Below are 16,708 nucleotides of genomic sequence, written 5' to 3' on the forward strand. Positions count from 1 at the left end.
TATCTCTGGAAACGCACAGTGGATGAACGCAGTGGCTCCCGGTAATATGGACGATCTCTACTCCGGTGGCGGGCGGAGATTATGGAATCATCTCAAACAATTCCTCAGAGCACTCCCTACTGAACTGAACTACAACATCACTGTATTTATTCGAAAACGATAAGCTAATGGCATCTCTTTCAGTGCCTATCTAAGAATTTTTAGATTGGTTCAGTATACAGATATTATCGTTTGTATACCGACAACCCAACCTATATCGCAAAACCTAGATTATTCTGCAAATCCTGTATTTATGTTAGGCGCGATTCAGCTGTTTATTTTTGTGCCGAACATACAGATGTCTCTATGATCTTTAATACAGCTCGGACAATGGGCCGGCGCCGGTTTAGTCCGTTAACACTGATCTTTGACCCTTCGTTCTTAAGTGGGTTTAACAGTATAATCTACTTTAAGTGGTTTGGCTTTTAGACTGACCAAGAGGGAAGTAAAATTACGAGGACTAAATGGCCCACACTAAGACATTAGGTTTTTTTTTATTGCTTAGATAAGTGGACGAGCTCACAGCCTGCCTGGTGTTAAGTGGTTACTGGAGCCCATAGACATCTACAACGCAAATGCGCTACCCACCTTCAGATATAAGTTCTAAGTCTGAAGTATAGTTACAACGGCTGCCCCACCCATCAAACCGAAACACATTACTGCTTCACGGCAAAATAGGCGGGTGGTGGTACCTACCCGTGCGGATTCACAAGAGGTCCTACCACCAGTAAAGTTGGCATCTATTATTTTACATTTCTGTATAGTCTGACAGGATTTCATCGCATTATTGCCAGTTATATTAACAATATTATATTCCTAAGACCGTCAATATGGGCATTCGTAAGGATTTGCGAGTTACTTTGCGCGGAATCTTTGTCTGACCAGATTAGACGACGAAATAGTGTTAGATCCCAGGGCGACCTTACATGACGTTGACGGATTACTGTTGACTTTCTCACAATATTTCACTTAGACAAGCGATCGAGCGTTGCATATCCCACGGACCCTGGCCACCTCCCAAATATGAGCTGTTCATGTCAATAACCTGAATACTTGGAAGCTCACCAAATTTTCGTGCAATGTTCTAATAAATATTTCTCGTATTACCAATGTTTGATGACTAAATTCGTTGTGTATAAAACAAAACGATCGATTTTGCAAGTTCTAGTACACGATAGAAGATTGGTGTCTTATTATACTAGTTAAAATCAATATCTGTCTAAGATATAATTGAAAACGACTTCTTCTTCTGAGATAGGTAACCACTCTCAAGTTTTTTTTTTATTGCTTAGATGGGTGGACGAGCTCATAGCCCACCTGGTGTTAAGTGGTTACTGGAGCCCATGGTCATCTAAAACGTAAATGCGCCACCCACGTTGAGATATAAGTTCTAAGATCTCAGTATAGTTACAATGGCTGCCCTACCCTTCAGACCGAAACGCATTACTGCTTCACGGCAGAAATAGGCAGGGCGGTGGTACCCACCCGCGCGGACTCACTAAAGGTCCTGCCACCAGTAAGATAAGTGAATGCTTTTTCCCTATCAAATAAAACGATTGTTATAGAATTTGTATGGCGCACGTGAGCAGTGACGTCAATATTCACCATAGCGCGCTCTCTGTCTAACACGAAACAACTTCCTTATTTATTTATATTTAGTTTTCATTGATCTGTTCTACTAATGGAAATTTTTTTTCGACGTATCAATAAAGCATCAGTTTTTCGCAGCGCATTGTTTTCTGTTCACTATTTCATTGCTAAGACACACCTGACGCAATAATGGCATGTAGCTTCAAATATCTTTCGCAAGATTGACTTTATAGAAAAAGCGTTATTAATTAAATATTTACTTGGATACCACAACGTACAGGCGGCTACAAAAGTACATGGACACCTTACGTTCTATATTCGTTTGAACACGACGGCGACGGTGACGGTATTGTAAGATGTTCGCAAAAAAATGACCTAGATAGCGATATTAAGCAGTTTTACGAATTAATTATAAATTTATTGAAATACTATTTCTACAGTACTATTAATGACCTACTCACGTAAGACACGAGAGTTCGAAATTTTAGGTATCTTATAATAACCTATCTTGGTATCAGGTAGTAAACAGTCGGTTTTGCGGCAGAAACAGGCAATAGATTCTAGTACCGACTCATGCGATTTCGTAACACGCCCTGCTCAAATAGGAATCGAAGGTATCAGATCGAAACATAAGCGCTCAATGGGAAACGTGTCTGGGTTCAAATAACCATGTGAATGTGGGTGAAGCATGAGATCTGTGTGCTTAGGGCGAGTTTTTTAACGTTCTCGATCGCGTAAAAGTTAACAGAAATTTGTATGGAGTTGGAACGTTTGTCTATGTTTGCCGCTAGGGGCACTGTTCCAACTGCATAAAAATTTGAGTTAACGTTTACGCTATCGAGAACGTTAAAGTACTCGCACTAAAAACACTTGCAGCTTTAACACCGTGATCTCAAAGTACCAACGCATCTTTGACAATTGGATTGAAATTACGCAGTCTTTACGTATATTTTTTTTGTAACAAAACGTGCGTATCTATTTATTCTCAAAGCACGTACATTTCTAACTATTTTTACAGCACATCGAATAACATTTCACGTTACAGTACGTGATACATGTGGCATTTAACAAAAATGCCTAGTCTTGCTGTAAGCCCGCAAGAGTTGAAACAAAGAGAACGAGAAAGAAGAGAAGACCTAAAAGAAACAAATATAAATACGTCTATACGAATTAGCACGAGAGAGAATGAGATTTCTTAAAAAAAAACTTTCACATATTTTTATTTCAATAGAATTGAGATCAATCCCGATTCTGCAGGATAGCCGTCGGAGCACCATGGTTCCAGAGGAACGTGGACCTCCACGATGACCTGGAGCTCGACCCTGTCAGTAAGTATCTGCATTCGGCATCGCTGCGCCACTTCGAGAAGACGGCACGACATGAGAACCCTCTTGTCGTGGCCGCCGGAAACTACATATCCGATCCTGTAGACCGATTGGTAAACCGTCGACTTCGCCCAAAGCACGTCATCACGGATCCTCCTGATCCATTAACGGTGCTTTTAGGCAATACAAGCATCGATCACCGTCCTCGTCGAACCCGTCGCTTGCGACGAAGGGCTCGACGAGCAAATTAACCCACAGACACAGCCCACTGAGTTTCTCGCCGGATCTTCTCAGTGGGTCGCGCTTCCGATCCGGTGGTAGATTCTGCGAAGCACTGCTCTTGCTAGGGCGGTGTTAGCAATTCTCCGGTTTGAGCCCCGCGAGCTCACCTACACAAGCTAGGGTACGCTGAAATAGCCTCTCAAGGCTATCAGCATAGGTAGGAAAAAAAAAAAAAAAAAAAACAATTGAGATCCCGGCCTGGTATTCTTATTCTTAGCCAAGGAGCGAGAGTATCTTCCAGTTACAATCAAAGAAGACGTTTAATCGTCGAGTGACGAACCCCGACTTAATATCAAGAATCGAGAAAGATGATTATGAGAAATAAATTTGTAATATTTAATTTGATACCGAAAACATAAAATGCTTAGGTACAAATACGACAATTAAATTTATTAATATAATATACTTAGCTATATGATAAATTAGTTCAACGCGGGCAAATGCATCAATAAATTATTACCGATAATTATTTGTGCCCGATAAATAATAAAAGCTACAGAACACCTGCTTTGTTCTGGTTATTGAACGATAACGTAATGTACTGAAACAATATGAATGTAAATCAATCTAAACGGCAGAACGCGTGGCGTCTGTACCTAATGATATAAATATTAATTATTTTAGAAATATATTTAATACTAGCTGACCCGGCAGACTTCGTAGTGCCTCAATCGATAAATAAAAGACCTAAACTTTTGTATAAAATAAATTAAACACACAAAAGAATCCGTCCGACGGGGTACATACACATCAACGGAAAAACAAAATTGTTATTTTTATTTAATTCCGAGCATTTTCATATTTATTTACCTTTTAAACCTTCTCTGGACTTCCACAAATAATTCAAGACCAAAATTAACCAAATCGGTCCAGCCGTTCTTGAGTTTTAGCGAGACTAACGAACAGCAATTCATTTTTATCTATGTATATAGAAGAGAAGATAGAAGATATGGATATTAGAAATATATTTAACATTATAAATAAATAAAATATGGAAAATATCGACAGGCACGTACCTACTTGTTTCTTACAGAGCGACAGTTCATGGAAGAACAGTGCTGTTCGCTTTGTACAAATTGTATCGGTTTTTTAATGTCTTTTTTTTATTTATTTAGTACAAGTTACATCTTCAGTACTCTGAGATTATACAACAAACAAAAAAATGTTTACGTCTACGTCTACAACGCGTTACACATTTTTCTATATGTATATAAATGAGAGGCCGGGCCGCGCCGCTGTGGTTGGTGTCTTTGGACTAATTACCGTAGTAAATACATACATACTTTCCCCCTTTGCCTTTTTATGAGTTCTGTCTCATGCGAGGTTTGGATGCTGGTTGTTGAGCAACAGGGGGTTTTAGTCGGTTCAACTCAGAGACCAAAAAAAAAAAGTAAATACAAATATTAAAGCGCATAGGCTGTAAGCTTCTTCTACTCATTTATAGGAATAAAAATATATTTATTTATGATTTATTATTTCAAAATTAGAGATGAATTAGTTAAGCTATACCTACACAATATTTTAAAAATAGTTAAAGTACGTTCATTTTTCTAGTTTTAATATTCGGACATCACAATTCTTGTTACGCATCAACATTTCCGGGTATTAGCGGCATTACGAGAACAGTGGATCATAGTGGAATCAGTAGCATTTTCGTTAACAAAGGCGCACATTGTATAGCACCATCACAACCGCTCTATACCGATAAGTGTCTAAACAGAATTTTATTTTTTTTAGTTCCTAGTTGGGTGGACGATTCACAGCCCACCTGGTGTTGAGTGGTTACTGGAGCCCATAGACATTTACAACGTAAATGCGCCACCCACCTTGAGATGTAAGTTCTAAGGTCTCAGTATAGTTACAACGGCTGCCCCACCCTTCAAGCCGAAACGCATTTACTGCTTCACGGCAGAAATAGGCAGGGTGGTGGTACCTACCCGTGCGGACTCACAAGGGGTCCTACCACCAGTAAATAAAGAGCTAGCTTTTCTAGGGCTTTAAATATTTTGGCCCGTGTCAACTATTAAAACCTCAATCATCCGAATAAACAGAATTTGTTAACTGTCGGACCAAAACTCAATAACCGATGGATCATCGAACACAGAGTGATTCTAAAGCCGATACTGTATTTCTTTTCAATCGACTCGAGTTCGTAATTTTATGAGCAACGCCTACGCAGCCCAGTTGGCGTTGTGCCGAAATCTTGCTAATTTCAGAGTTTCGAATCGAAATATCTTACGCGTGCTTATTATTGCAGATTTCGCAACACTAACCCTTATTTAGATTCGGTTTATCTAGGATTCAAAGTGCTAATCAATTTTCACCAATGGTTTCCTGGTATTACTAATTTTTAACTATTATTGTCATACATAAATTAGAGGATAAAAATACTTAAACGAACAATCTCTAAAGCCTTGTTCGGACTAGGTGAGTATTTTAGTCGAGTACCGAGTAATTTAGTGGCTAAACTACTCGCTACTCGCCCGAAAAAATAGAACAAAATGGATTGACTTGACTAAATTATTTACTAACCTACTCGACTAAATTTTTGGTGCTCAGACACATTTAGCTACTAAATTACTCGGTACTCGACTAAAATACTCGCCTAGTCCGAACAAGGCTTAAGTAGCACTTTCGTTTTTTATTAACGTATATCGTATTTACATTCGACCTCACATTTAAAATTACTAAGAAACAATGAGGCGATACATGTACGTAACAACAAAATTGTTAGCTTGTAGGTTGTCATTATTGCGCGCGTAAAAAAACATAGGTACCTACATTAGAACCGCCATTCCAAAAAGCGCGGCAAACCAATTGCCATAACCTGACATACCACTTTCGAGCATCCGGTGTTGACGGAAATACCAAACACGTTGGACAGAGAGATTTTTAAAAGACTTGATCGCGTCATTTTATGTTCTATAGCAAAAATATAAAAATAATAATGGGCTCTAATGGATCTCATTTTGAACGTGTTTTCTATTAAAAAATTGTAACAGAAGTGTACATTGTAGACGTTTACAAAAACAGATTACAAGATGACATTTAGGTGGTGTCTATTGGGTCAATTATGCCATGGTAATGGTTTGCTGCACTGATATTGAAAAATGCAACAAGCTTGTTCCTATCTGACACACCAATAAGCAGCATTATTTCCTCATTTTCTAGTTGATTTTTTTCTTTGTGTTGCTACCTTACACAGTGGCAGTAGTTTTTTTTTAATAATACAGAATCAGAATTACAATTGCTAATTCTTACATACCTATATTATAATAATGAACATTGTAAGCTTCATTTACATTGGTTTAGTTTTTGTGAATATTAGTGTGCACTTAGATTACAGACTATAAGCAGCTATTGCATCAGCTTATATAGTCATAAGTTGATGCAACAGCCTGACAGTCTCTAGATTGAATCACAGTTACAATATTTGGTCTAGTTTTGGTATGGACGGTAGGCAATGGTTTGGCTCTGCCCCTGGCATTGCTGAAGTCAATGGGCGACGGTAACCACTTACCATCAGGTGGGCCGTATGCTCGTCTGCCTACAAGAGCAATAAAAAAAGTCATGTGGCAGTTCATTTGGACAATTGTTCAATCACCTTTTGTTTTCATTTTATTTCTAACTGTAAGTATGCACAGGACTTGGACTTTAACTTCATTATTTGTGATAGGCTGTGGAATTTAGCTGACATGGCTTTTAATATTGCATTTCTTAATATTGCTTTGTATCTGAAAAATGTCAATGTGGAATCAAGTGCAACCCCAAAGTTGAATATTGTAAACCCAGATTCGCATTATATTGTTTTATTAAACAGACACTTATTTACTGAGAATATTGATTTCTTGTCTAGAAAGCAGTCAAGATCTCAATCTCTAATTAAGTTCATCATTTTTGTTTTAATGTGCACAGAGATATAAAGTTGATCACAATTTTATTATACTAGATAGAAATGTAATAATGAATTTGTAAGAATTATAAAATATTAAAAATAGGGCAAGAAATATGAAAGATAAGTGAATAATAATGCAATAGCTGATAATTATGATAGACAACAGATTATCACTACCGCTTCTGAAACAGGTTTTAGAGTAAAAATGTATGGAAAAATCTGAAAACAAGGGACATAAAACAACTTATGATATCAGCATTTTAGATAAACCTAACAAGCATATGAGTGATTGCATTCTTGTAAAACATTTCCTCCTTATAATCAATAGGAATAATTCAGATGAAAGTTCATAAATTGGTAATAATGTAATGTTTTGTTAGTTTTAAGAATTCAAGCCTACCTGTTTTTTAAAATACAAGAAAGAATGATGACTAGATTATAGTATTGTTTGCCTAATTATTGGTTGTTATTTACTTAGTCAATCGATAATATGTATGTAAAAAACAGTCTAAAAAAACATTAAACTTTATATTAAGATCAAATAATAAACATATGTTTCAGCTTGCAATAATAAAACAATCAAGTTCCTTCCCACTTAATAACCTTGTGGTGTTTTATTTCTTTGTTTTACAAAACAAGATCTTATTACAATGCATTATCAGTTTATGCATGACATTCCAGCTAATGTATGTTTTACACATTATTTTTAAGGGAGCATTTAAGTTAATGTATATGATTGGTCTGGTAATGATACGAGTGACTCGTATTAAATAGTGACGAGTAATACCGAAAAAAGTGTTTGATGCAATACTCGACGAAAGACCAAAGTTCAAGTAATTATGAAAGGTTAAATCTAGTACATAACAACAGTCATGTATCACGCGGCTAAACGTTAAGTCCGGAGTAACGAAATAACTACATTAACAAACAAACAACACTCAAATACCTGAGTCGAACGTCTTCTCGGATCCCCCGGTCATTCTCACGAAGTTTGATGCCTAATGAACCAGTCAAAGCTCGAGGTTGACCGTGCGCTCCGTTCCTGGCAGCCCAGGACCACGATCCACGCAGCAATTATAAAAAGAACCCAATTTCAATGTCACAAATGCAACACGAGGGTACTGAAGACGTCTCAAGCTCGCGCGGACGTCGAACACACTAACCGCGGACTATACGCAGAAAAATCGTAACATAATTTACCTTCTCCCTCATGGTCATAGCGTTCCCGATGTTTATGTCCTTCGTTTTCAGCCATATTCAATTTATTTATTACGGACACTAACTTCACTGAACATAGCGACGTAAAATTTTTCCAACACGACGCAGGTTGGTTGACAATATTGACAAGTTGACATTTACGTAAATTGATAGACGTGTCATTTGTCAATTCTGGAGTAAAAACAAAAAACCGGTTAAAGCTATGGGTTAAAGCCGAGATTCCATTTGAAACTGTCATTTTTGTGATATTCTTTATGATTTTATGGCCTGGACCTTTAAATCAATCATCTTTAGGAAGTAATTATACATAGAGATAGAAATTGAGAGAGTATTAAATGATTACTTTTGTGGAGTCAAATAATTTATTTAGGTAATTTATACAAATTACTTAATCTTGCTAAACGATAAAAGTGTCAAATAAAACCGCTAAAATCAAAGCTTTGTTTATAGAGGGCGTAGCCAGCTTTTTCATTTAAACTTATGGTAGTGATTTTATTGGTCCTTTTTCAGAATCATATTCCTTGGACAGACGAGGTGATGAAATGATGGTTACTGAATCTCATAGACATTTCAGTTCTCTTAATATCTAAATGACAGCGATCTAGCCCTTGCATGCTAAGTTTTTCACATTATTTTCAAATGGTATTGGGACATTTGGCGTTAGTGGTAACTAGTAATTAAAAATGTGTTCAATGTTTGGCTTTTTTTGATCAGTTTGAAATCGTAGAGTATTTGTAGGCTAACCATTTATTCTTTGTGTGTATGTGGAAAAACGAAATTCACTGAAAATGGCTTCTAAAACTCTTTCTAAATTTTAATGACAGGTTCAGTAGGTACCTATTGTTCTACATATTTCACCACATATTTCATGACAAAGTTTCCTTTGCCTGTCTCAATGTTAAGTCTATGGAAAAAATATCTGGTGTCAAATTTCCTGAAGAGCTTGAGCAAGTTTATGTGTCTCAACTACTAGAATTTTAATTGTTAATTTAATAAAATGCAGGTATATTAAATGGAACTTATCAGTAAAATGATGTGCAGTACATTAAAGTGAAAAGTTTAATTTTATTTTGTTGTTTATTTTTAGAACCCCAATGAAGATACCGAATGGAACGATACCCTTCGAAAGATGGGTATTATACCGCAGAAAGAAGCGGAGTTTTCGGAGGCCGATATTGTGAACATGATAGAGGACACAATACAGCAAAAGGAAGCTGAAAGTAGGTCAACAAATACGAATTTTTGAGGTTAAGTTCTACGATGTAAATGTAATAAGTATTGGCTCATCAATAATCAACAGTGAATCATTACCCGGAAAGACTGAACGTAATGAACTTCGAAACTTTTTGGTTTAAGTACCCATAATTTCATTATTCATTATACTTTCCTTTAGACTAGTCTAGTTTGTAATTGATATACATCAGTACACTCAATTAATCCTGGAATTAAACAGTTACCAAATTAATAGTCTTCTTTCTGCAATTCATTCATTTTGTTAAGAAAATTCTTTGCATCCAACACCTTATGAAATGTTCAGCCAAGCGAGACTCATCACCTAAATTAGCTCTAGTAAGTACAGTTAGGTTGGACGCATTCATTTTTGTACTAGCATAGATACTGAATATTCACCAATTATAAATTTTTTGGTGATTATTTGTTACATCAAAATACATTTGCTTGAATTTATATATAAACTAAATTGAAAATATTCAGGAATAACAAGACATGTTGAGACACTACTAATGTTTAAAGAAATATTTTTCTTAAAGATCTGACAAAATGTTAGTCACACTCTGTATTATTATAATTATAAATGTTCAGCTATGAATTTACAATGAACTTTGTGTTTTGTTTTCCATTCTGACATACTGAACAATTAACCCTACAAATTTAAGAAGTGACTCCCTCAAAAATGTAGTTATCATCACCTATTGGGTGCAGAGGATTGATAGGATAGTTAATGAGTTCATTTCATTGGTAGAACCCCAGTTCAGTTGATAGGGACACTTTTTAACATCAGCCAAAAGACCATCATAGATAGTTGTATGCTGAGGACGAGAGTACAAGCCACCCTTGGCAAGTGTTTTGAACACTATAAACTACATCATTAACTGGACTGACTGTGACGGTCTCCAATAATAACAATTTTTACTTATTCACAGAACAAAAACAATTATCTGAGTTAGACCTTGATGGATTGGACGAACTTGAAGATTCAGAAGATGAGGCTGTTATAGAAGAGTACCGCAGGAAACGATTAGCAGAAATTAAGAAGCTGTCTGAGAAGCCTAGGTTCGGAGAAGTGCGAGAAGTCTCTGGTCAAGATTATGTGCAGGAGGTTAATAAGGCTGGTCAAGACATTTGGGTGGTCATTCATTTGTACAAACAGGGGTGAGTGGAATGATGAATAAGATATAAAAACGTTAGAACTAATATCAATGTATATAGTTTTTTTTCTTTAGATAACCTAGCAACGACTTTTTATATCATTGGGTCATTATGACCCTTTATCTGCAGACTACTCCAATTATTATTATCACTCACATAAATCAAAAATTTTCAGAATACAACAATGTGCACTAATAAATCAACATCTACGAGAATTAGCAGTCAAGTTTCCCTACACAAAATTCTTGAAAGCCATTGCTCAGACTTGCATCCCAAACTTCCCAGAGAGGAATCTGCCTAGTTTATTTGTTTACTTTGAGGGTGAAATGAAGCAGCAGTTTGTGGGGTCACATGAACTAAGGGGCACCAGTTTGACTTGTGATGGTAAGCAATGAGAATTGATTTTTATAGTTTTTTTTATTTAATTATTTTAATTGTATACCTTTTTAGTAAGGATTGCTATTAGTGATTGTTATCATATAACAATACACAAATAGCACCACAAGGCTTGCATCTCACCAATAGCAAATTTAATACAGTAGTAGTCATTTAGTATATAACATGTGAGTCTCCATTGAGAAGCATCCGTTTTGCCACCAAGAGTGAACTTCAATACAGTGTATTGTAGTTTACATTTCACTACACCAATTTGTATACCTGAATGATGGTAATTGATAGCTTGATACCGTATATAGCATGGCCAATAGTTCTATGTGAACTTTGTGAATCAATTCACTTTTGTAGTGGTCGTTATAGAGTTATGTATGAATTAAATTATATTGACATTGAAAAATAGATGACATTGAATGAAAATATAATGAATAAAATGAGTCTAAACCGCGAGATATTAGTGATTATAGTCAAATTGAGATGATCCAGTGGAAAGTAATAAAATAAATGTATTTGAATTTCCAGAACTCGAATACATACTCGGTAAGGTCGGAGCTGTCGAAACGAGCATAACAGAAGATCCCCGACCAAAGATCAAAGACAAGTTGTTTACTGACCTTGGAAGTAATGACTGGTGATTTTAGAATATTAATTTATGTTAAAGTTAATTTATATTTTATGTTACATCTAACAGTATGTTTTTTTTTAAACTGTATTCTGTCGCTTTACTTATTAAAAGCTTCTTATGTGAACTGTATTAAATTAATATATTAAGGTTTGTGCTAAATGAGCATCATTATCAAGTGAACTTGTGTTGTTATATAGGACCCCGTTGTAAACAATTTTCTATAGTAATGGCGTATATACAGAGACCGGTTAACCTATGTCCGATGGCAGTCTTTTTGTAGTAATTGATTCAAATAAATATTAAAATTCCTTTAGTCGCAAACAATTGATATAACTAGATTTAATTTTTTTTTTTTTTTTTTTTTTTTTTCCGGGCCGAGGGCCGAACCTCCTACGAGGTCCCCGCGCCTAGGGGGCGCGCGGGGTATGTGAGACTCTACGATCTGCAGGTGTTGAGAGCAGACCGCGGGCCCAAGGAATTTAGGGCCCACCCACTAAACGACTCCCCTGCACTCTTACACCCGGCGTCCGATCTCCGTCCGGGGTCAAAACCCGGTCAGAGTAGGGGGGTTCCCGCGGTCAACACTACAACCAGACACGCGGCGCCACCCCGAGGACGCCCGACCGACGGGTCGTCGAGGCGATAGTCGACGACCAACGACGTCAGTCTCCGCGGTACGGCGGCCCTTCAGGCCGCCCGGGCGATGCCGCTGGTGTTCCGGGATACCCCGCTGGGCCAGAACCAGCCTGCCGGGTCGGAACGCGATACACCGCCGACCGGGTTGCTCTTCCACAGTATGTTCGGCGACGACAGCGACGACGAAAATGCGGACCGCATCGCAGTCCGCAGCCGCCGACGCGTCGTCCCGTCCTCCTGGTGCCAGCGCGCTAGAGTGACGGTAGCGTGCGGCGCAGTCTCAGCCCCCTTAGGTCGCCCCGTGACCATCACCGGGAGGAGACTGCCTCCTCATAGGGGCCGGAGCTGGACAAACGCCCTCCTCCGACCCCCGGCTCGACGGCGGCGGCACGGCGCCGAGAGGGAGGAAGAGTTCTCCCTCTCCCGTTCCGCCGCCTCCTTCTGCGAGATGGTGGACTCGCAGAAGTCGAGCATCGCCTGCCAGGACTCATCGTTGCCGAGCATCGCAGCCACGACGGTCGGAAGCGACAAGTCCGGTCCTATTTTTGCAACGAGGACGCGGCGCTGCTCCGCGAAAGCGGGGCAGCACGCGAGCGTGTGCTCCGCCGTGTCCTCGTTGCAGCCACTGCAATGGTGGCACTTCGGCGTCGGCTCCCTCCGGGCGACGAGGTGCAGGTGGCGACCGAAACAGCCGTGTCCCGTGAGCACCTGCGTCGCTCGGAAGGTGAGACGTCCGCGGTCGCGATTCACCCAGTCCGAGAGGACCGGGCGGATCGCCTCGACGGTCCGTCGCCCGTAGGCGGGGTCCGCCAGGCGGCGAGACCACGCCTCGAGCACGGCACGCCGAGATTGAAGCTTCCGCGCTCGAACTTCCGCCGCGCCGGGACGCGGCTCCCCCCTGGAGCGGAGATCACATCGCCACGCGTAATCCGCAGCAAGCGCCTCCGCTTCCAGGTCCCAACTAGATTTAATTGTTACAACAAAACTTGCGAAAGTATGTGACTGTATGAAATTCAAGTCATATATTTTGATTTAAACGGTCATCAGTGTAACATTTGTTTATTTAATCCTTTGAAAAAAATTATTTGCTCACTGACCTCATATAAATGAGGACCAATAAGCCTCGCGTCGCAGCGCAGCTGGTCACTCACACAGGACTACAGGTTTTAGTTCAATAATATAGTAACAAATATATTTTTATACTAATGTATTGTAGATAGACTAAAAGAAATGAATTTGTAATTTTTTTCATTCAAACATACACTAGGGCCTATCCAAAACTTTATAACGAAGGCGGGAATCATCTCTGTCTTAATAGAAGTAAATTATTTATGAAAATATGAATATATTTTTGCCTTATTGTATTTATAAAAGTTATATTGAAAATTTTTGCCTTTTGGGATGTAGTATTACTAGTTTCTTATTTTTAATGCACAATGTTAATTTATTTGTTTATTTACTCGATTGTCTATAAATACAATTAGTAACCGGATGCTAATAACAAAATAGTCTGATTAGTATTTCATCAAGCACATAGAGTTTGTATCCCCATTTATGGGTCTTTTTGGGGTTTTAATGCTTCATTGTATTTCTAGCTTTCGTGGAGTAAATGCTTTTCTATAGGTATATGTACCTGTATATGTTTATGTATAGGTATATGTTTCTATAGGTGTATTCCCTGATAACTAAGACTTTGATCCAATTTGTGCACATCAAATCATAGTTTGAGTAGAATACTCCAGCACCTTATGCTTTACGTTGTCAATTACCGACTATACGACATTATATGTGGTTAATCATTGTGTATTGTTAACTGCTGTTAACAATTCACTAAGCAGACACCAATGGAGAAGGAGATCCTTACGCGGAAGTGGCATTGGATTGGTCAGACTTTGAGAAAGCCAGATACCCACCTATCAAAGAGAGCACCGATCTGGAAAGTGTCTGGTAAAACGAAGAGGGCCGCCCCACAACAACTTGGCGTCGCTCGGTGCAGCAGGAGCTAGGGGTCTTGGGCATGACGTGGGAGGAGCTAGAACAGACTGCCCAAGACCGATATAAATGGAAAAATTTGATTCGAGCCCTACACCCCAGCAGAGGGTAATAGGAAAGAATGATGATGATGAATCATTGTGTATTTATATACAATCAATGTCAGATCGTAGTATGTATAGATCTAAACCGATAAGTGTAACGAGGAACAGCACTCACACAAGAGCAGTTCGGTTACCTGTTGTAGCATAATTGTTTAAAACCTTTGTTTTAAGAAATTATGAAGAAATGAAAAAAATGTTTAAATTTTTTTGTTCCATGCAACTGTTTAATGTCAATTACATGTCATTTAATTTAAATACACATATACCAATATATAATTACTAAAATAAAACGAAGACTTAGTGTAAATATGATAAGAAACTACATTATGTATTCGATTATTTACAATTAAATATGTTTTGCTGTTCATTGTTTTTGTTTTCAATGGCATACACACACACAGTACTTACTACGCAACGCAATAGATTATAGCTGTATTTTATTCTTAAATTACTTTTTGACGAATTTACAGTACATATAATCTATGTAAAAATGACGTTTATTGGCTAGATTTATCTTGGCTATTTATGGCTTTAAATGTTTCCTAACGGTCTTAATGGGGTCTCCTATGGGGAAAATGGAAGATTTAATGTTGAGTAATTGAGTTGTATGTTGTTTTACGTGTGAGAGGGAACGTCATGTGCCGGATTGTGCAGGACTGAGCTTACAAGGGTTCGACTGGATCCCTGGATACTGGATTTACGGTTATTTTAACTGACTTACTTTATTACAATTTTAAATATTGAAACCATGAATATTCACCTTGTGCCTTTACTGTCTGTCTATATGTGAGCATATATGAACATAGCAGCCAAATAAAATTGTAGTCATGGCTATGATCTGCTGTAGAGAATTTCCTTTAATCAAGGTCACATTGTGTTTAAGTGTGTGAAGTACTTTTGTGAAAAAATCTTTCGAATGTTCTTGACACATAATTTCGGTTTTTGCTCCGTTCGAACTTCCTTGAATCCTGAGAACTATTCTGTCTTAAGGCCCGTAATATTAATCGTGGTTTAAACCAAAGATTAACAAAACTTAGGTCAAGTTTGATCCATAGATTCAACTTCTTTCGTAATATCAATACGAAAACAAACTTAATTTAGCTAAACTGAGATTATGTTTTGACGTATTGCAATATTTTGTGTTCAATTGATTCTTTTCAATCTTTTATCAGGTCTCAAGTTGAAAGTACTTTACTGTATTTGACGTTATTAAAAAAAAATGGCTGAAAAACCGATTTGATAGAAAATTTTGAAGCAATATGAGAAAATTTAATAAAAATTAACGTTGTGAATAATCACATGAAGGAGCTAACTTGGTCCAAACTAGCCAAATAATTCAACAGTTTGTTTGGTTGTGTTTACTTGAGCCTTATACGATCCAGTTTCGGACATAAGTTTATAGATATCATTATTTACTAAGTTCGACACAAAACAACAGCTCTGTTGATTTCAAGCGGCCATTTTGTAAAGAACACTTTAAACCCAACTCGAACTTCGAAATTGTTGAAACTCCGAAGGAGAGGTTAACTATGATTGAGATTAGTCGATCGTCATTGAGCGCTAAAACTTTCGATTTTTGTTTAAATTACGATTGATATTACGGGCCTTAATCTAAGCTATCCTGGTGGTTTTATTAAAACGTTTATAGAAAGTTTCTATGTTACAAGAATAAAGTTGAGATATACCTGGAATCTATGGAAGCGAGGAGTGTCTCATTGTCCCGAAATCTATGTATCTATAGAATCAAGTTTGCACGTAAGTAGCCCTTAATTTGTCTAGAACGATACTATAATTCTTATAAATATCTCCATGCTAAACGGGTCTTAATAAGGTAATAGGAACAACTAGTCACGCGTCAGGGAGTCAGTAATATCGACTCTTAATGAAGGCAATTGTTCTGGTGTCCAACCGCCATGCTAAGTCGCACAGAGCATCCAAATTGCTTTAATTCAGATTGAGAACTTCAGAATAAAACGTATTAGCATATAATATATTAGCAAGCACGGTGAAGGTTCAACGTCTGAATGGTCTTGGCGAGGTGCGTCTCCACGTTAAGTCGCCCGCGGACGCCCAGGTCGAAGACGGCAGCCAGCAGCGCGGCGGCGTACTCCTGCATGCCCACCACCAGCTCCGGGAGCTTCTCCAGGGCAGACTGCGCTATTTCCGCTTGGTCACATTCCAGACACTCCATTATTGCTTCGAAGGCTGGAATCAAAATGAA

The 16,708-nt window shown here is 38.1% G+C and overlaps 3 protein-coding genes across 8 annotated transcripts in view; 1 reads left to right on the forward strand and 2 right to left on the reverse strand.

The window, feature by feature from the left end:
• The window catches only part of atl (atlastin GTPase), a 32,295-nt gene extending 23,778 nt beyond the window's left edge, over positions 1–8,517 (reverse strand). Inside the window, exons 1-2 of one of the 5 annotated variants that reach the window (XM_089738423.1) lie at positions 8,332–8,445; positions 8,078–8,173 (exon numbers count right to left, since the gene is read on the reverse strand). In XM_089738423.1, coding sequence (XP_089594549.1) covers positions 8,078–8,111 — 34 coding nt within the window. In that variant the 5' untranslated portion in view covers positions 8,112–8,173; positions 8,332–8,445. The other 4 variants (XM_028181665.2, XM_028181664.2, XM_028181666.2 and 1 more) reach the window with 4 other exon arrangements.
• Positions 8,518–9,211: 694 nt separating this feature from the next.
• On the forward strand, positions 9,212–14,854 carry viaf (viral IAP-associated factor). The gene is made up of 5 exons (XM_028181674.2): positions 9,212–9,352; positions 9,437–9,569; positions 10,512–10,740; positions 10,913–11,121; positions 11,653–14,854. The coding sequence occupies exons 1-5, from the start codon at positions 9,347–9,349 to the stop codon at positions 11,763–11,765; spliced, it is 690 nt and encodes a 229-aa protein (XP_028037475.2). The 5' UTR covers positions 9,212–9,346; the 3' UTR covers positions 11,766–14,854.
• IntS1 (integrator complex subunit 1) overlaps positions 14,684–16,708 on the reverse strand; it is a 31,042-nt gene continuing 29,017 nt past the window's right edge. For both annotated transcript variants that reach the window (XM_089738422.1, XM_028181646.2), the window contains exon 35: positions 14,684–16,692. In XM_089738422.1, coding sequence (XP_089594548.1) covers positions 16,481–16,692 — 212 coding nt within the window. In that variant the 3' untranslated portion in view covers positions 14,684–16,480. The remainder of the gene's footprint in view (positions 16,693–16,708) is intronic.

The sequence above is a fragment of the Bombyx mandarina genome, chromosome 25 (assembly GCF_030267445.1).
Source record: "Bombyx mandarina strain Sakado chromosome 25, ASM3026744v2".
In the NCBI taxonomy this organism is placed as follows: domain Eukaryota; kingdom Metazoa; phylum Arthropoda; class Insecta; order Lepidoptera; family Bombycidae; genus Bombyx; species Bombyx mandarina.

Excerpts from the sequence above, each read along its gene's own strand:
- viaf (XM_028181674.2), top strand. Across the intron at positions 9,570-10,511 it reads ACAGCAAAAGGAAGCTGAAA|AACAAAAACAATTATCTGAG; the intron begins GTAGGTCAACAA and ends ACTTATTCACAG. Across the intron at positions 10,741-10,912 it reads ATTCATTTGTACAAACAGGG|AATACAACAATGTGCACTAA; the intron begins GTGAGTGGAATG and ends AAAAATTTTCAG.